This window comes from Ochotona curzoniae, unplaced genomic scaffold, assembly GCF_017591425.1.
Source record: "Ochotona curzoniae isolate NIBS_2020 unplaced genomic scaffold, NIBS_Ocur_1.0 scaffold_3208, whole genome shotgun sequence".
Classification (NCBI taxonomy): domain Eukaryota; kingdom Metazoa; phylum Chordata; class Mammalia; order Lagomorpha; family Ochotonidae; genus Ochotona; species Ochotona curzoniae.
This window is the reverse complement of record NW_024467106.1, coordinates 32,743,329-32,764,150: the sequence shown is the minus strand read 5'-3', so window position 1 is coordinate 32,764,150 and position 20,822 is coordinate 32,743,329. Positions and strand designations below refer to the sequence as shown.

Below are 20,822 nucleotides of genomic sequence, written 5' to 3'. Positions count from 1 at the left end.
AATCTGTTCACAATAAAATGGTGGGTGTGGGTTAAGATGCCTGCTCCACTTTCAAACTGCCTAGGTTCAATTCTTAATTCTTGGCTCTGGATCCAGACTCCACCTTCCATTCAATATCAAAACTGGGGGAAAAAAAGGTGACAATCTAGGTGGAAGGCCTGTATTGAGTTTGGCCTCCTGGTTCTGGCCAAGCCCAATCTTGTCAACTGCCTACATTTAATAAGTTACTCAGCAGATAAGAATGAAAAAAGGGGGGGTGGGGCGCAGATGGAGGAAGAAAAAGGTCAATAATCAAAGTTGGACATGTTTATCAAATGGCTATAAAAACATAAATATCTAAATTCTTGAAAGACTGACTTATTTTGGAAGTCACATTTTACAATGAGAAGGAGGGAGGGAGAAAAGGACAGCGAGGAGAGAGTAAAATCTTATCAGAATCTTCCATGTAGAAGGCCACAACAGCTGGGTGGAAGCTGGAACCAGGACCTCCACCAAGGTCTACCTCGCGAGCACAGGAACATAGCACTTACATTCCCTCTCCCAGGCAGGGAGCCAGATTGGAGGTGGTACAACCAGGGCATAAACTGGTGCCCAAATGGGATGCTAGTATGGCAGACAGCAAGTTTACCTGCTATGTCACAGCAGTGGCCACCTGAACTTTCACTAGCTAGTCTTGGTAAAAATGAAAGATAATTTAGGTATATTAAATAAATAAACTGAAAACAAAACATCCATACCTTTGTAAGAATTTTTGTTTGGCAGATCCTGAACTATGCTGTGATCATTGGATGCCAGTTCTATACATGAATGTAAAACGCAAGATTTTAGCATACAACAAAGTACACCTCAGAAGAGAAATTGGCCAGCAACTGACAAGGATTGGGGACCAAGCATTCACATAAATTACAGCCTAATGCTACAATTATTCTGCTTTATTATTATCAGTGTTCATCATTTACTATGTCTCAATCATGAACCAATCCTTGTGTTATGCATGTATTTAATCATGAAGGGAAAAACAGTGTACACGGGGTTTGGAGCACTCTCTAGTTGCAAGCCTTCCCACTAGGGATTTTACAACACATCCCCTATCGAGGATGGGAGATACAGGAAGAACAACTATTGTGTCTATACTGCCACAAGTTTTATTGCTCTTTGAACAAATGTCTCATCAACCACACTCAGACATTCCCAGGTTTACCAAGCTCCCTTAAAAACTGTCTAGCAGTTTGGCCAGTTAGTTTTCCTCAGAAAAAAAAGGTTTATGCACACTATATCTGACAGTCAGCTTTCTGGGCTGCGATGCTGTGGGCTGGGATTAGACCTCTGTCTTAACAATAGCAATGTACCACTGCAAAAAAATGGCATCAGCTAATGGAATCCTTTCACTATATTTTCCAACCAGCTCATTTTGCTTAGGTAAATGTGTTTTCTCAAGAAATTTGTTACTGTAAATTACAATAAGGAGGAGGGAAAGGAAGTAGAAAAGATAGGTGAAAAAAATGAAGGGAAAATAAATGAAAAACAGCTAATAAGAGTTAATTCAACATTCTATAATAGCTTGATTGTTTTAATTATCAGACAAATAAATTCACTAGACATAGAACTTATGTACTTTTGTTCAGATGTGCTTTCACCCCACTTTTTGCAAAAGCTATGTATGGCAGTGTGACATTATATGTAACTATGTACTTCTCTGCTCAGAAATTCTAGTTGTTTGACCATCCTCATTAGCACGTGGAATTATTAATTTTCTCATAGCCAATTTAATAGATGAATGATAGGTAATTAATTATTACTTTCATTTCACGAGCTACCAGTCATAAATATAAATATATATTCTGTGGGATGATATGCCATGTTTTACCATCTTCTTTCATGTTGCATCTGTTTTAATATTTTCATTTTCATTTAGTGAACATTTTATTTTGAAATAATTACAAAGTCACAGAAAGTAACCTCCCACCCAGAAATATGAGGGCTACATCTCACATAATTATAAAACACTGTAAAAGCCAGGAAACGAATATGTTTATTGTGTGTGTTTATTGTGTGTGTGTGTGTGTGTGTGTGTGTGTGTGTGTGTGTGTGTTGGGGGGTGTGCTTCCATATTTTTTATCAGAGTAAAACACAGATTAAACAGAATTTATCCTTCTTGGCCCAGCGTGGAAGCCTCGTTGACTAACATTCTCTTCTTGTATGCCCGGGATCCCATATACGCGTGGGTTCATAATCCAGCTGCTCCACTTTCCTTTCAGCTCCCTGTCTGTGGCCTGGAAGGCAGAAGAGGATGGTCCAAAGCCTTGGGACTCCATACTTCTGTGGGAGACCCAAAGGAGGCTCCTGGCTCCTGCCTTCAGATTGGCTCAGCACTGACTGCTGCAGCTACTTGGGGAGTGAACAAGCAGATGGAAAATATCTGTCTCTCCTTCCCCATGCATATCTGACTTTCAAATAAAAATAATTAAATCTTAACCCAATCCCCCCAATTTATCATTCAGAGGTACTAGGTACATTCCCAATGTTATGTAACCATTATAATTATCCATTTGCAGAATTATTCCATGTTCTCAATGTTTTTTGTTCAGAGAGGTTTCTTTTCATGCTGCTGAATTTTCAGGCTTCTGCATTTTTCCACATATAAACAGTCTGTCAAATGAGGAATTTACACAAATTTTCCCCTAGAGTATGGCTTGTCTTCATTATGTTCTTCTTCAAGAGAGTAGAATTTCATAACAGGTAGCTACCAGCAGGGAGATGAGTGGGAAGTGGAGCAGCCGGGATTCAAACAGGCACCCATATGGGATTCCAGCAGATACAAGCGAAGAATTCAGCCACTATGCTATCATACTGGTCCCAAAATAAACAAATTAATCTTTAAGAAAAAAATCATCTGGGCCCAGAACCGGGGCCTAGCAGCTAAAGTCCTCCCCCCAGTACGTGCCGGGATCCCATATGGTTGCTGGTTCTAGTCCCGGCAGCTCCACTTCCCATCCAGCTCCCTGCTTGTGGCTTGGGAAAGCAGTCGAGGACAGCCCAAGGCCTTGGGCTCTGCACCTGTGTGGGAGACCTGGAAGAAGTTCCTGGATCCTGGCTTCAGATCAGTATAGCACTGGCTGTTGAGCTCACTTGGGGAGTGAATCTTTGGATGGAAGTTCTTCCTCTCTGTCTCTCCTCCTCTCTCTGTATAGCTGACTTTCCAATAAAAATAAGACAAATCTTAAAAGAAAAAAAAAATTCATCTTTGCCTAACACCACGAAACTCTTAGGGCTGGTATTGTGTGGTTCAGGGGGTTAAGTCACATCTTGCAATGAAGACATCCCATATGGGCAACAGTTCCTGCTGTTCCACTTCCAACCCAGCATTAGGCTAACGGCAGGGGAAACAGCACATTGCAAACATAAAACCTAGAGACAAAACACAAAACTAGCGTATGTCAAAAATAGAACACTTACCACTTCCTTCATGAGCTCCATTCTGAGCAGTTTCCCAAATCACCGCCTTTGCCCCACATCCATCTGAAGATGTAGAATCTGAATAGTCCGCAGGATTAAAAGTCCTTCAGTTTGAAATAAGCAAATAAAGACAAATCAAGCAAGTAAAGCCACAAAATTGAAGACATATGAACATACAAAAGACTACCCTCTCTCACTTTCCAATTTAAGTATAACTATTTTTGCAGCCTTTTGTCTAAAAGTTGTCTCTATTCTAATGCAAGCATGAGGACGAAGGAATCTTCTGATAAGGGATCTAATGCAGAGGCCCACTCAAAACTAACCTATGAACAGAGAACAGGCCTTTTCTACCCACATCCGAAACTAAGGTTGAACTTTTCAAAAGAGAATTTATGAATTGCTTTATACATAGAAACACTGGCTGTGTTAATTAAGTCCCTCTTTTTCCTCAAAATCTTAAACTGAACAAGCATAAGCAATCATAAGCCATACGTCTAGTATAGGCCACAACAAACATTGCCTTTAATATGTGCATTTAAAAAACAAGCAGAAAAATCTAAAAAGAAAAGTCATGAGCCAGATGAATACTTAAGTACTCCCTGGGTTTTCATTTCTTCATTTTAAATAGACAGCTCAAACAGAAAACAGAGAGGACAAGCAGCATCACAGCCATCGACATCACCAGCTACTAAGAGCTACCCACTGACAGTGTTTTCTGGAACCAACTCCCTTCCTTCCTTCATGACTGTTCATCAACCTATGGCTTCCACAAGAACAAAAGCCTTTCAAAGCAGTGAGCATTATGGCACAACAGGCATCAAAGTACCAGTGCTGCTTTCAGGCCCAGCTGTTCCACTTCTGATTCAGCTTTCCTGTTAATGCACCGGGGAGGACCACAAGTGATGGGTCAGATACTAACGTGGGAGACAAGGACACAGCTCCCGGCAAAGCCCCAGGTGCTGAAGCCAATATGGAAGTGAACCAGTGGATTGCCCCTCCTACCTATCACTCTGCTATTTCAACAAATCAATCTGGGAAGAGAGAGAATTCAGAAAGAAACTGCCAATTATACTGCCTTATTCACAATTTAAACTCAAGGAACAACATTAACATAAGTGTTTCACAGCTGTGGGATTTACAAGCATGGCTCCCACAGCAGCGGTTTTCAGCTGGGGATGATTACACACCCTCCTCCCAAGAAACATCTGGGCAATGTCTCCAGACAACCTCAGGAGAGGTGCCACTGGCATTTGACAGAAAAAAACAGATGTTCATAAACACCCTATAACGTACACCATTAACCTAGTAAAGTATTGTCCAAGTTAAAGCATCTATAGTGCCAAGGAAAAGAAAACCTCCCCTAAAAGCTATTGAGGTATCATTTAACTTGCTGGTAACTCTTCTAAAATACAAAAGAAAAATTTGTGAATCATCCGGTTAAATTTGACAAGGTGGACAAAGGAAAAAAACTGAACATCTAGGGCAGAACTACATAAGTATGACAGCTGTAACTTACCCCATGCCTTGCGTTGAAAACCTTCCTGCCCCTCTCCCTCTACCACGTCCAAATCCTTAAAAAAATAAAAATCACATGATAAAACTTAAACCCCACACAATTAGGCTTCTATCATCATATTCATGCTATACTCAAAACCAAGACAATACAATAGCACAAATATGCCCATCCAGGGTACCAAACTGACTATTCTCAATGACAAAATTGCCTACCCAGGAAGGAGTATTAATGGCTAGAAAACAACAGAATACTGCTCGAGTATTTGTAATATGTAACAGCTACACCTAGGCAAACTACATTCAGAAACAGTGTGTGTTTTTGTCTTTTAAAATCTAATCATTTGGACCCGGTATGGTAGCCTAGTGGCTAAGTCCTCACATCGCAGGCATCGGGATTACACATGGGTGCTGGTTCTAATCCTGGCAGCCCAGCTTTTCACCCAGCTCCCTGCTTACAGACTGGGAAAGCAGTCAAGAACAGCCTAAAGTCGTGGGACCTTGCACCGAATGGGAAATCCAAAAAAGGCTCCTGCTTGCTGACTTTAAATCAGCAAAGCTCTGGCTCGAGGCTGCTTGGGGAATGAAGCACAGTACGGAAGATGTTCTCTTTCTTCTCTCTGCATATCTTACTTTCCAATAAAAGTGGATATATAAATCTTTTTTTTAAAATCTATTCATTTATTTGGAAGAATGAATGACAGAAAGGGGACGAAAGAGGTATCTGGGCCCAGTGCAATAGTGTAGCAGTTAAAGTCCTCGCCTTGAACATGCCGGGATCCCATATGGGTACCGGGTTCTAATCCCGGTGGCCCCGCTTCCCCATCCAGCTCCGCTTGTGGCCTGGGAAAGCAGTAGAGAGCGGCCCAAAGCTTTGGGACCCTGAACCTGCATGGGAGACCCAAAAGAGGCTCCGGGCTCCTGGTTTTGGACTGGCTCAGCTCTGGCCATTGCAGCCACTTGGGGAATGAATCATCGGGAAGGAAGATCTTCCTCTCTGTCTCTCTTCGACTCAGTATATCTGCCTTTCCAATAAAAATATAAATATAAACCTTAAAAAAAAAAAAAGACAGAGAGGTATCTTGCACATTTTGGACGATTCTGAAAAACATCCAGGTCCATGGTAAAGCCAGCAGCACAAGGTTTCCCACATAGTTGGGAAGAACTCAAACACAGATGCCATGAGGTACTGCCTTCTCACCCACATTAACAGGAAGTTGGATTAAAAGGAGTCAATTTAAATGGTCACTCTGACACAGGTTTTCAGCAGAGCAAACTGAGGTTTAATCTATTGTGCCACATTATAAGCCTCAAATTACATCTTTTAAATGTGAGTACACAATTGTATGGTAGGTTAAACCACTGTCTGCAACACCATCATCCTATTTCTGACAGCAGTTTCAACTCCTTGAGGTTCCACATTTCACTCAGCTCCCTGCTAACATCTGGAAAAGCAGTAGACCATGCCTGAAGGGCTTGGACTGGTGACACCCACATGGGAAACCTAACTCTTCATTTCAGGCTTCAGCCAGGGGAAACCCTAGCCAATGTGGGAATACAGGGTGAAAACCAGAAAATGGCAAAGAGAGCATTCTCTGTCTTTATCTGCTTATATGCCTTATAGTCTAGCCTGGCTGTTTAAAAGCTGCTGATGCCATCTTGTTTCAGCCAAGAGAGGAACTGTGGGGAAAAAAGTGGATGTGAAATTACTGCCTAGGGACATCCAAGGACAAGGCCACCATATGCGTAGGTGAGGAAAGAATCCTAAGGGATCCTAACAACAGGGCCATTGTACTTGCAAGTAAGTGAGGGGTCTGAGACCTGGTGGTTTGGAGGAGAGACAACATCTGTATGGGTCAGATCGATGCATCAGCCCACATGGGAGTTAAACTGGGCTTGTTAGCACGGCACATGGCTGCTCACCACATGCCAGCCCACATGAAAGCTAGGGCTGGGGACCTGTTTAGCACAGCTAGATCTCAGTACCTAACAGGGGACGGTTCATATTGGGCAGGGCTATGACAATCAGCACGCAAGAGAAAAAGATCTTGTGGGAGATAAGTGAGCGCAACCCTGTGGAAATACAAGTCCCATTGGTTAGCTTAAAAGTTCGGGTGGTGATGGGCCGAGCTAGGTGTGACCATGGAACCTGCCAACACTCGTTGGTCCTGGGACCAAGAATAGGCTGGGCAGGACCAGGCTGCATCACCCACATGTGCATCCTAAAACAAGGTATGGGGCGGGCCTGGCTGCAACATTCACTAACCCACACAAAGGCCAAGATGGAGGGGCAGGCAATGCCAGGCAAAGGCCTAGCACCCACATGGTCGAGATCTGGTTCTGAGAGTAGGCCAAGGGGGGAAACTTGGGAAACTCCCCTAGTAGCTCCTGCTGGCAAGTATATGGTCCAGGTCTGGGTGTTGGGTAGGCTGAGAAAGGTAGCTCTAACCATTGGCAAGTATGTGGATTGGTTTTGGGAAGGGGGCAGATCAGGCATGGCTGAGCAAACCTCAGCTCACTGGCAAGTGCAGAAACCAGGATGGAGCATAGGTCAAGATGGGATAAGCTGTCACACCTACAGGTCTGCATGAGCCAAGGATGGGAAGAGATTGAGCAGGGCCAGGTTTCAGGTTCTTCACCACCAAGATTTGGGACTGGGGGAAAGCCAGGTCAGACCAGGCTGTAGCACCCAAAGGCAAAGGCCAACCAGGTGAGGAACTATGCCAAGCTGGATCAGAGCAATCACTGGCACATGCAAGATCTGTGGCTGGAAAATGCCCTGGTTGGGGAGCAAAAGGGACACCCTGGCTGGGTTGTGGGTCCCACTGGTGAGTTCAAGGGCTGGAGGAAGGGCTGCTATCTGGTCTGGACATGGCTACAGTCCCCTGGCATAGGTGTGGACTGGGTCTGAGGTGTGCCAGACTGCATTAGACTCCAGCACCCACTGGAGCTTGTGAGAACCAGGGTGGGCATAGGATGGGCTGAGCTAGATCTCTGCCACTGCTGAGCCATGTGTGAGCTGTGTTTGGGTGTGGACCAGGCTTGGCTATGCTGTAGCAGAAAAAGCAAAATGATTGAAGGCTGATCAGGAAAGGTCACTGTTATTGCTAGGAGAGGAGGTGGACTAAGTGGGACTGGCCCATGGTCCGACTGATGGGTGGAGTTCTGGCAATGGGAGAGGTTCTGATGGAGGAGCTTGGGAAACTCCTTGGTCAGGACACAATCACTGAAGGTTAACATAAGAAATACGATAGGGCGGGCCCGGCGCGGTGGCGCAAGTGGTTAAGTCCTCGCCTTGCACGCCCGGGATCCCATATGGGCGCCGGTTCTAATCCCGGCAGCCCCGCTTCCCTTCCAGCTCCCTGCTTGTGGCCTGGGAAAGCAGTCGAGGACGGCCCAAAGCTTTGGGAACCTGCACCCGCGTGGGAGACCCGGAAGAGGCTCCTGGCTTCGGATCGGCATAGTATCGGCCCGTTGCGCTCACTTGGGGAGTGAATCATCGGATGGAAGATCTTCCTCTCTGTCTCTCCTCTCTGTATATCCGCCTTTCCAATGAAAAAATAATAAAAATAAATCTAAAAAAAAAAAAAAAAAAAAAAAAAAAAAAAAAAAAGAAATACGATAGGGAACAGCCCAGACCAGGCCAGGGAATGGTACCACTGGCATACAATTGCCACATGTTGGGGGCAAGCCAGGTTGGCCAGTTCATATCACCGGCTGGTGAATCAGAGCACCAGAATAGAGTGTGGGTCAGGTCGGGTTGGACAGCAACACAAGCCAGTTCACGAAGGCCAGGACTGGGGACCTGCTGGGCTGGGTTAGGCTGTAGCCCCTACCAGCATGAGCTAGAACTAGGGTGGGCTGGGCCCAGCAGGGCTACAGCACCCATTGGCAAAAGTCATGGTGAGACAGGCCATACCAGACTAGGCTGCAGCACCCAACCAGCACATATGAGACCTGGGAGGGAGGGGGCAAAGTTGGTAGGTGGAATGTGGAAAGCTGTCCTGCTGGACCACCACTCCCACTGAAGAGCATGATCGCTGGGATCAGGGGTAGACCAGGAAGGGAAGGGCTACAACACTGTTGACCTCATGTGAGCCAGATCAGGGAAAAGCAAGGCTGGGATAACTGTTCCTATTGGTGTATACACAAGACAGAGTAGGTGTGGGTTGGTTGGGCTTTGCTACAACATCAGCTGGCAGAGGCTGGTAGAGAGGCAAATTCTGTCAAGTTAAACTGCAGAACCACCTGAGGAGTGCATGATCCAGGAGTGGGAGCGAGTCCATCAGAGAAACAGTGGGCATCTCCCTCTTGGGTTGCCATTCCGACTGGTGAACATGAGAACCAGGATTAGGGATGGGCATGGCTAGAGAGTGGCACCCACATGCACGTGTATGGACTGGATAATGAGGCTGGTTGGGTTGAATTGGACTTCAATGCCCACTGATACATATGGGTTATGGGACAGACTAGATCTGTCAGCTGTACATACTGGCAAGCACAGGAACCAGGGTAGGGGGTAGGCCTGGAGGAGGTTACTGTGGGTTGCTCTGACTAGGATGGAGCTCTCACTGGTTTGCATGAGGGCCAAATGTACGGTGGGCAGGATCAGGCTGGGCTGTAACACCCATTAGATCATATGGAAGATAGGGCTGGAAATAGAACTGATCCAGCAATTGCAACCACCATCATGTGCATAAGCTGACTGGGATGGTGGATGTACCAGACCCTGTATCAGTAAGCACACACAAGAATTAGGTCTGGGATCTCCTCAGATGACGTTTCTTTGGGGATCCCCAAAACTGAATCACTGGACTCAGAACCCCAAACATGGAAAGAATTTCAGGTTCCAAGGTCTGATTATGGAGTGTATATGTCAGCGCTGAGCCTCCTCAGTGGCTCAGATGGAGCAGTGGGCAGCATATCCAGGTACACATGGAGGATATGGCAGTACACTAGAATCCACAGAAGACACCTGGTACCACAATAGAGGATGGAGGACAGAACAAATTGATCAACAACCTCAGTCAAGTGTTGACAGGGAATACCTGGACAAAGACAGACTTCTAAGGGGACTATGACAGCCAGTGGATTCGTTGTGCTTGGAGAAAATTTCGTTGTGCTTGGAGTGGCAAGATCATCAGTAATTTATAACTACTGAACTATCAAAACCTCATGAGCAGGACCCTCAGTGCATGCCCCACATCGGGGACCCTGGGGTGGTTTTGGGTGGTTGCCCTCCACCCCAAGGTGGAGATGCATTTGGGAGGCTGGTTGTGGCTTCTCCCCTTATCTCCCTCCTTGATCCAGACACAGGAAGGGAAAAAAGAAAATGTGGAAATAATGGTATCCCCCACATTCCTGTAGCCATTGACCCTTATTACCCTAATTAACTATGTAATACCATGAAAATAAATACATAAATAAACCTAAAAAACAAAGAAAAATAAATTGACTTCCTATAAATTCTGAGAACTAAAACTTTACCTTAAGATTTTAATTATAAAATTCTAACAAGAAAACACAGGGAAAACATCACAGAACTGGATTAGACATAGGTTTACAAATAGGATATCCAAAGCACAGTAAACAGAAGCAAAAGAACCGGACTTTATCAAAGTAGAAACCACTAGGGCAGGTGTTTGACAGAGTAACGTCCCTAATTAGGATGCCCACATCCCCTAGAGCACCTCACTGGGTGACAGAGGCTCTGCTTCTGACAGAAATTCCTGCCAACACAGACCTTGGGAAGGTCACTCTTATGGGAAACCCGGACTAATTCTGCCTTCATACTACCCAACCCCAGCTGCTGTTGACATCTGAAGAATCAACCAGTGGATACAATTTCTATGTATATTCAAAAGACATTAAGCAACAGACAAAAATGTCAACCCATAGAATGGGAGAGAATGCTCATCAACTGCATATCTAATTAAGTGGCATATACAAAAAAATAGATATAACCACAAAGAGTCAACAACAACAAAAAACCCAACAGATTCAAAAAGTATCAAAGGAGCTGAAAGCATAGATAACATAGAAAATAACAAAACACAGAAATGACCATTAAGCACACAAATTCACAATTTGATAGGAAAACATAAAAACTGCAATAAAGCACCGCCTGACATCTACTGGCACAGACAATATTTTTAAAAAGCACAGGAATTTAGTGTTGTTGGAGACAGAGATCACCTCTGTGGCAACAGTTTGGGAACATAAACTGGTGCAAGACTCAACATCGTGGCCCAGCGAGTTTAAGCCACTGGCTTTGACAGTGGTGACCCACATTTGAGTTGCCGATTCAATTCCTACCTGTCATGCTTCCAGCTCAAGCTTTTAGAAATACCTGTGGGGAAGGGTGGGGGTGGACAGATAGGAAGCACACTGGTTCAATTGGCTAATCCTTCCTCAAGCACTAGGATCCCATTTCAGTGCCATTTCATGTCCCAACTGCTCCACTTTCTATCCAGCTCCCTGTGAGTAGCAGTGATGCATAGCCCAAAGCCTTGGGATCCTGCACTCACACGGGAGACCTGGAAGGAGCTACTGGTTCTAATCAGCTCAGCTTTGAATGCTTAGGGAATGAATCAGTACTTGGAAATTCTGTCTATCTCTCCTACTAACTGTAAATCCGACATTCCAATGAAAGAAAGGGAGGGAGGCAGAGAGACAGAGAATGGAGACACAGGGGAATGGAAATGAAAATAGATAGCCCAACTACATGGGCACCTGCCACTCATGCTTCAAGACCAGGATAGAGTCACAGGCTACTACCTTTGACCGTACTGTAGCATTCATTTGGGGGGAGAAGGGGCCGGGGAAGGGATCAACAAATGGAAAATATCTCCTGCATCCTGTTTCTGTCACTATGTCTTTCAAATAAATAAATCCCAAGGAGAGTGGGGGGAAAAAAAACGTAATGTGGAGAAACTGATTTAATATTGAACAAGACTCCTTTCACTGATTCAATCCCCCAAACGCCCCCAATGGCTGGAGTTGGCCCAGTCTGAAGAGAGTACCCAGAACTTCTTCAGGGTCTCACCATGGGTATAGGGATGCAAGGACTCAAGCCATCCTCTGCTGCTTTCCCAGATGTATTAAAAGAGCTGGATCAGAAGTAGAGCAGGCAGGACTCAAGCTGCTGGCCATATCGGATGCCAACATCATATGCAGAAACCTGAATGACTACTTTCTCTTTTCTCTTTTCATTTTCTTTTCTCTTGTCTGCCTCCCTCCTTCCCTCTCTCCCTCCCTTCCTCCCTTTCTTTCACCAATCCATTTATTTCTTTTAAAAAGGCCCTGCTTCCCTTCCAGCTCCCTGCTTGTGGCCTGGGAAAGCAGTCAAGCACAGCCCAAAGCTTTGGGACCCTGTAATCATGTGCGCGATCAGAAAAAGCTCCAGGCTCCTGATTTCGGATTGGTTCAGCTCCGGCTGTTGCGGCCATTTGGGAAATGAACCATCAGAAAGAAGATCTTCCTCTCTGTCTCTCCTCCTCTCTGCATATCTGCCTTTCCAATAAAAATAAATACATCTTGAAAAAATGATACAAGCTTAACAGCTCATTCAGAGGAAACAGCAAATGAATGACAAAACCTTAAGATATCAACTCTTCTTCTGGACGACACTGCCACCCTCCATCAGATCAGAGCCTTAGGAAAGCAATGCTAGATCCTTTCCATCTGATCTCATGCGTTTTCTCCCTCTAGTCCTGTCTTACCTCTACCACGTGCTCGCTTCCCACGATCTGAAGATTTGTCCCCTTGACTGCAATCAATTCCATTCTCTTCACCTCTAACTAGGGGGGGAAAAAAAAGAGAAAATCTATTCTTCTTTCAAAATCTCTCGCACATAATCCTACCAGACATATACAGGACACAATGAGAATAAAGCCTAAACAGAAGGTTAAATTTAACCCAAAAATTTAGTAATAATAGAAACAAAAAACAACTCAAAAACTGAATCACAGTACATTTTACTTACCTCAGATGTCAAAATTCCAGAAACAAAATTAGACTAATCTACTGATTTCCCTCTCATCAATATAAGCTTGTGCTTCCCTAAAATACACTCATTTCTGGAGTCTGCACAGATATGTAGCAAGCTAATCCTCTGCTTGCACTGCCAGGATCCCTTATTGGTACCAATGCAAGTCCCAGCTGCTCCACCTCCCATCCAACTAATTGCTAATGTGCCTGGGAAAGCAGCAGAAAATGGCACGAGGCCTTGGCTCCCTGTACTCACCTGGCTTCAGACTGGTACAGCTCTAGTTATTCTGGCCACTTGGGGAGTGCACAAACTGATGGTTTAATATTTGTTTTTATTGGATAGTCAGATATAGAGAGGAGGAGATACAGAGAGGAAGATCTTCTGCCCACTGAGACTCACTCCCCAAGTGGCCACAATGGTTGGAGCTACGCCGATCCAAAGGTAGGAGCCAGGAGCTTCTTCCAGGTTTCCCACATGGTTGTAGGGTCCCAAGGTTTGGGCTGTTCTCGACTGCTTTCCCAGGCCACAAGCAGGGAGCTGGAAGGGAAGGGAAGCAGCTGGGACTTAAAAGGAGCCCATACGAGATCCCCTTGTCTGCAAAGCGAGGACTTTAGCCACCAGGCTATTGCACCTGGACCTCTTTCCATCTCTGATTTTGAAATAAATAAATCTTTAAAAATAAAAATTAATAGAAAGCCTGGAATGGCTCAGAATGACAAAACAGAAATACTAGTTTGAGTTTCTAAAGCATGCTCTGAGTGCTCACTCGTCCTCATCTCCAAACAGGCACTAATGACGCCATCCTACAGAAACTACATACTACAGACACCCTGCATGGCTTGCTCTGCATGCCTCTTCAAGGGCACTAACTCTCAGCGAGACCTTCACAGACAAAGCACTTAATCTGTCAAAACTTTTCCCACAATACTCATTTCAAGGTTCATCCAATAATGGTTTTTAATAACTCCATTAAAATAGTAATATAGATATTTTGGGGCAGGCATTGTGGTGTAGTGAGTTAAGCCACTGCCTGAGACACCAGCACTTACAAGAGTGTGGGTTCAAGTTCCTACTTCTTCACTTTCAATCCAGCTTCCTAGCAACGCACCTTAAAAAACAGCAAACAATGGACCAGGTGCTTGGGCCCTTACTATACACATAACAGACTCCGATGGAATTTTAGGCTACTGCCTTTGGCCTGTTCTAGCTCTGACTGTTATAAAAATTTTGGAGAATTATCCAGCAGACAGTAAATCTTTCTCTAATTCTGTCCTTCAAATAAATCCATCATAAAAATAAATATTATGCAACACTTCTAACTATTACAGCCCATTTACTTTCACCTATTTTCTTCAGTGCTATATATAGAGTGTACAACATATATGACATAATGGAATGAGTGAGTTACCAAATTCACTAGGTGATTATGCTAAATATGTCCCATTCATTCATAACTTAGCTATTTTGCATTTGCATATGGTAGGGCTGTAAATGCTGCCAAACCTAAATCTAATAAAGTAATGAGAAAAGTTGCTCAATAGTTTTCCTGTTAATCTAACCCATATCTATATAACAAGTGTAGGTGTAAGAAAATGTTTGCTTTGGTTAAAAATCATCTGAAAGGCATCGAGGGTGACAGGGCTGGTACAGTGGTACATCAGCTTAATCCTCTGCCCTGTGGTGCCAACATCCCCTAGGGAAGCCAATTCATGATTGGTTCACGTCCCAGCTGACTGACTCGCCATCCAGCTCTTTACTTGTGGCCTGAGAAAGCAGTGGAGAACGGTCCAAAGCCTTGGCACCTGGTACCCACATGAGAGATCCAGAAGAGGATCCTGGCTCCCAACTTCAGATCAGCATATCTCTAGCAGAGGTGACAGCTGAGTGTCGAGGAACAAGGACATGATCTATCTTAACATTACTCTCCCAGTTGCATTAGCAGGGAGGTGGATTGTGAAGTGCAGTATATAAGCACCAAGTAGGCACCTGTATGGAATGCCAGCACTGCAGGAGGTTGTGTAACTGCTAAGTCTCAATGCCAGCCTAAAACCAATTTCACTTTAGTGGACATCATGGTATAGCATGTTGGGCTACTGCTTGTCATGCCCATATCCCACACCTGAGTGCCAGCATGAGTGCCAGCTACTCCACTGTTAATCTTGTTCCCTACAAATGACCAGAGGCAGTCATTGATGGTTCAAGTGCTTGCATATCTACTAACAGCAGAACCCAAAACCAAGATGCCATTCCCATCTCTTGGATTCTGCCTGGCACAGCCCTAGCAGTTGTGGCCACGTCTCTATCACTCTGTCTTTCAAGAGTACCATCTATAAAAAGTATTTCATTTACTATTAAGTGAAACCCTCAAACACCTATTTCAAATAACTAGTTCTAGCTTTAAGGATAAATCCTGCCATTAAGGATAAGCTTACCAGCAATGCTAGCAGTAGCCTTTCAGCATTTCACACTGCATGAAAACTCATAGCCTGTACTTACATTCTCTGGAACGATTGCCACCTCTTCCTTTCCTGTTGGTGTTGCCACGTCCTCGACTTGGTTCTCTCTCATTTCTTTTCTCTCTATTTTCTTTGTTTTCTAAATTTTCTTTCCCCAAGTTTTTCTTCTTGCCCCCTACAGTCTCCCAGGAAGTCTACCAAAAAGAAAAGGTTGTCATTCAGACTAGTCATTAAAAGTACATATAATTTGAGCATGCTTTTATCCAAATAGCCCAGCATGTGCAGTTAACTGGCTTACTATTTTAAATCTTCCTCGTGTACTTCTGCTACTTCGATGATCAAATGACAATGCTAACCGCCTGCTGACCTACCAACATACTGTTTTCCCAATAAACAGCAACTTTCCAAGACGTATACTACTCCACCTCAAATCAGCAATAGACTTTCAGACTACTAATACATAGGTTATTTCAAAAATTTCTGCTTTCAATTGTTAGTATTTCAAAGATTACAAAATTATTTAGAAGGGGGAACAGCATTGTGGCATAGAAGGTTAACTGCCAACTGCAAAATCAGCATCCTATATGGGTACCAGTTCAAGCTTTGAAGCTCCATTTCTGATCCAACTCCATTACATATCTAGAAAACCAACATAAAATGGCCCAAGTGCTTTGATCTCTGCTCCTCCATGGAAGACCCAAATGCACCACCTAGTTCCTGGCTTCAGCTTGGCCCAGCACCAAACCAAGATGGCGGAATAGGGTAAGAACACATTTAAACAGATGGAGAAACATCAGCCAGTGTGAAGCAGAGAGGGAACATTCTAGCAAACAGGAAACAGAATGATAGCAGAGGGGCACCTGCACACTGACAGACATGGGAAGGCAGCCGACACAACAGCGTGGTGCTGCAGTGAGGATACCCAAATGGCATTTGGCATTCAGTAAGCGGTAATCTCCACCAGCAACAAGGTGGGAAGCGACATTCACTGGGGGCTCAGGAAGTGAACCCAGAAAAAGAATTGCCCATCCTGGTCTGTTTAATTTACCAGGAGCAGAGACAGAGCAGCAAGTCCCAGACAGGCAGTGTAGGAACAGGGTACATTTCACAGCCCAGTCTGCCCCCAAGAGCTGAATCGAGTACCATTTTGTATAGGGAGTCAAAGGCTATGGAACAGTACTGAGAATGCACTGAGCTGAGAATGAACTCATTTTTGGCTCAGTGAACTGCAACAACATGAAATCCTACAGGCTCCACCCAAAATGGGTCTGAGTAGCACTCACACCTTACGGCCAGCAGATCAAGAACTCTAGTAGTGGCACATCAGGCACCATTCTGTACAGTGTGGAAAAACCTTTAAGACTGCAGGGACAACTGAGCTGCGAGCAACTTCGGCATCGCACAGGTCAAACACTGTCCATGTAGCCCTCAGACCTAACGGCCAGCAGGCTCCAGAAAAATCAGCACTGCCAACAATCTAGTTACACAGGACACCTGGTGTCTCCCTAATGGTAGGAACTACTCTAACAGGAAGTAAGAGAAAGGTTGTACAGACAACGGTGCAGCCTCAGCACGGGATCACAGGAGATGGAGACTAGGGAGCCAGGAGCTGGGGCTACAGAGACCATGGTGCAAGTCTAACATAAGAGCCCAAACCTTGAACTTGCTGGAGGGAGTGGCAAAAGTGACTGCACATGGGCCCGGCGCCATGGCGCAGTGGTTAAAGTCCTCACCTTTAATGCCCCAGGATCCCATTTGGGGCGCTGGTTCTAATCCCAGCAGCCCTGCTTCCCATCCAGCTCCCTGCTTGTGGCCTGGGAAAGCAGTCGAGGACAGCCCAAAGCCTTGGGACCTTGCACCTGTGTGAGATATCCGGAAGAAGTTCCTGGATCCTGGCTTCGGATTGGCATAGCATCGGCCGTTGCACTCACTTGGGGAGTGAATATCAGACGGAATATCTTCCTCTCTGTCTCTCCTTCTCTCTGTATATCTGACTTTCCAATAAATGAATAAATCTAAAAAAAAAAAAATTTGAACTGTAGACCTGTGGGTGACACACCTTAGAATCTTGCCCCAAGGAGAAGAATCTGATAACCAGAAGTACAATTATCAATAAAGGCACAATAAATATTACCAAATTTTCCCCTGCAAAGCAGCAAAACCCTTTGCCAACATCAGAGTTAACTGAGGAAGACATTGAAAAAATGGGGGACACAGAATTCAAAACACTGGTTATAAAGCTTCTTAACAATCACACGAAGCATGTAACACAGGAGCTCAAGAAATTTAAGGAACATGTCACACAGGAAATGAATCAAATGAAAACTGATATATCAGAAATTAAGAATACAATGGAGCAAATTAAAAATTCAGTGGAGAATCTCCAAAATAGAATGAATAAAGAAGAATCTCAAAATTGGAAAATATTTCCTGTCACCAGGAGGAAACAAACAAAAAGCTGGAAGTATAGCAGTAAACAGTATTCAAGAACTGAAAGACACTATTAAAAGGCCAAATATAAGATTATGCAAGTCCCAGAAGAAGCAGAAAGAGAAGCTGGGATTAAAGGTGCATTCAATGTAGTAATAAGGGAAAATTTCCCTAATCTAGAGAAAGACCTGGGAAACAACATCCAGGAGGGGCACAGAACTCTCAACAGTGTTAACCAAAAGTGATCTTCATCACAACACATGATAATCAAGTTCTCATCAACAGAACATAAGGAAAAGATCCAGGCCAGAATAAAATGGAGTGACATATTCCAAATTCTAAAAGAAAAAAATTGTAGACCCAGGATAACATATAGAGCAAAGCTTTCCTTTGTTTGAAAATGAAATAAAATCCTTACTAGGTAAAGTTAAAAGAACATGCCTATTCCAAACCTGCTCTACAAAGGATACTTAAAGATGTTCTCTTGACAGAGGAACAGCACCCACTAAAACCAAAGGGAAATACGAAGAACATCTCAGGAAAATAACAGAAGACTAAATCAAGTAACAACCTACTGCTAAAATGACAGGACCAAATTACCACCCATTCATATGAGCCTTGAATGTAGATGAATCTTAAATGCAAACAGGTTAAACTCATCATTCAAACATCATAAATTAGTAGACTGGATTTAAAACTCAAAACCCATCTGTCTACAAGAGACATATCTCACCAACAAAAATCAGCAGAAACTATATCTCATGGATTTTTTTAAGTTCTTCTCTTCAAAACTCTCATTAAATTCTTCACGGACTCATAGATCATACACTAGCATCATTTTCTTCAACAAAGTTATTGATTTTCTTTTTCATTTCTTCAGTGACATATCAGTCATTCAGTACAATTTATCTAACTTCATGGCATTGTAAATTTCTATTTTTCTCCTGTTGTTGATTTTGTATTGTAGCTTTTCATTTAAGGCGATATGCAGTAACTGTGTAACGGAGACTATAGTATACAGATATGAGAGTACAATGCACCATGCATTTCTACTTCTATATCAAAGATGGACTCCCAATGAAACAGTTTACTATATCTTGACAACAGGATGCTGGACTCTGCCAGGCACCCAAGGATTTGAGCCAGCCTGTTCTGCCTTCCCAGTGCATAAGTAGGGAGCTAGATTGGAAGTGGAGCGCCCAAGACATGAACTAGCACCCATACAGGATGCCAGCAAAGCAAGCAAAGACTTGGCTTATCACCCCACAGTGCTGCCTCTGTGTCATGCTTTTCTAATTAAATGAAGCTCAACAATTTCAGAGAAAGAATGCTATAGTGACAAATTTGTTTTTTAATCTGAATAAACTAGACAACTGTATGAAATAGACTGCAATCCTTTTGTGAGAAAAACAAGTAAATTTCCGAAAATCCTGAAAAAAATTATAAACAGTACACTGGTTTGCCACTGTGTACATGTGCACATCCACAGTGCACTAGCTGTGTGAAGACATAAAACACTTCCGCATTTATACTACTCATCCACTACAAAATGGGCAGCTTTCTGTGCAAAGCACCAGGGAAAGGCACATCTTGCCCCACATCATTAGGCAAAGTATAGCCCTCTGCCAAGCACATATTGGCTGAAGAATTTAAAGAGACCAACAAGAATTTATGAGGGAAGTAGAAGAATGGTAGAAAAGGCAATTCCTGTTAACGCCACAGTAAATGGTAAAGCTGCTACTGCACACTCATACAACTGCAGAAGCATACAGATCAGGAGCTCAATGTGAGCCAAGTAACTACGGATGATTTCCACAAAAAACACCTGTGGCAGCATTTGCCATCCCAATTTTAGCACTTGTACAGATGCAGGTGAAGAAATCGGCATATTTTAGTAATCAGGAAAGCAGCATTCAGACAACTCATTCACTCTCAGTTTCACATAGACCCAACAACAGAGACAACATACAAAAATAAACAAGTACAGTAATGCAAGGGACTGACCACAAAAACAATTTTCACATGAGAACAAAAATGAAGATGAAACTAAATGCTCAGCACTTACGAACGTGTGTTCCCTATTTTGCTCGATGATAATTATCATTATGTGAGGGAAAAAAAATAAATTCACCCTTAAGAATATGGACAAGTCCACCTAATACCTTCCCAAAGCAGAAACTTTGCCCCTACAAGACCCTGTTCACAGAACAGAGGCAGCCAACAGGACCAGACTTGTTTTTCTACAAGCCTTATGAAGCACTTGCTCCTAGCAACCTTACAGTGTTTACAACCTGCCACCCCACTTCAACTAACAGTACCTCAGCTACGCAAACTCTTTCCAGCTGGTTAGTCACAGTTGCTTCAGTCAGCAGCCAGGTAAGAAACAGGGCTATCAGAAGGAAAAATTGCTATGTGCCACACAATGTTTCTGAACAAATCAGGATTTCACAAAGATGTTGTCTCCATTCCCTCCACACCACCAAGCCTGCAGACCTCTAAACAATGACTCTTCCGCCCCTGTATCCAGGCTCTTATAGGCCACTTTCTTAAGAGGCGAAGAAAGGAAATTCAATGTGGCCACACTGAAAAAACAACTATGTTCAACAGGTAACCAAAAAAAAAAAACTACTTTTATGCAATATTCTAGCTTTCTTTTCTAATATTAAGCCTATAACCATCTGCCTGGGGAAGCTTTAGCTCTGTCACTTCTAAAAAGGAAGACTGTTAGCTTACCCATACACTCACCAAATGTTAAATAATGAAACCTATTTTCTTATCACATGTTATGAGAATGTATACGTAAGAATATCCACATGTAAAGAGACCAACCAGCAGATCCTGATCGAAATGCAATGAGAAGTTAGGGCTGACAACTGATATGAAGAAACATTAGTTAAGCCAAGAGAAGTTTTCATTAGATAGAAATATCCTATATCCAAACAGTTGTGGAAACTGAGGATGGAGTAGATGATCAAGTT

At 43.6% G+C, this 20,822-nt stretch overlaps 1 protein-coding gene across 1 annotated transcript in view; it reads right to left on the bottom strand.

Moving 5' to 3' along the window:
- Positions 1–20,822, bottom strand: part of UBAP2 (ubiquitin associated protein 2) — a 62,803-nt gene that overhangs the window by 31,671 nt on the left and 10,310 nt on the right. Inside the window, exons 5-9 of the mRNA XM_040963214.1 lie at positions 15,455–15,608; positions 12,690–12,767; positions 4,973–5,027; positions 3,457–3,560; positions 738–797 (exon numbers count right to left, since the gene is read on the bottom strand). Of these exons, the coding sequence (XP_040819148.1) occupies positions 738–797; positions 3,457–3,560; positions 4,973–5,027; positions 12,690–12,767; positions 15,455–15,608 (451 nt within the window). The remainder of the gene's footprint in view (positions 1–737; positions 798–3,456; positions 3,561–4,972; positions 5,028–12,689; positions 12,768–15,454; positions 15,609–20,822) is intronic.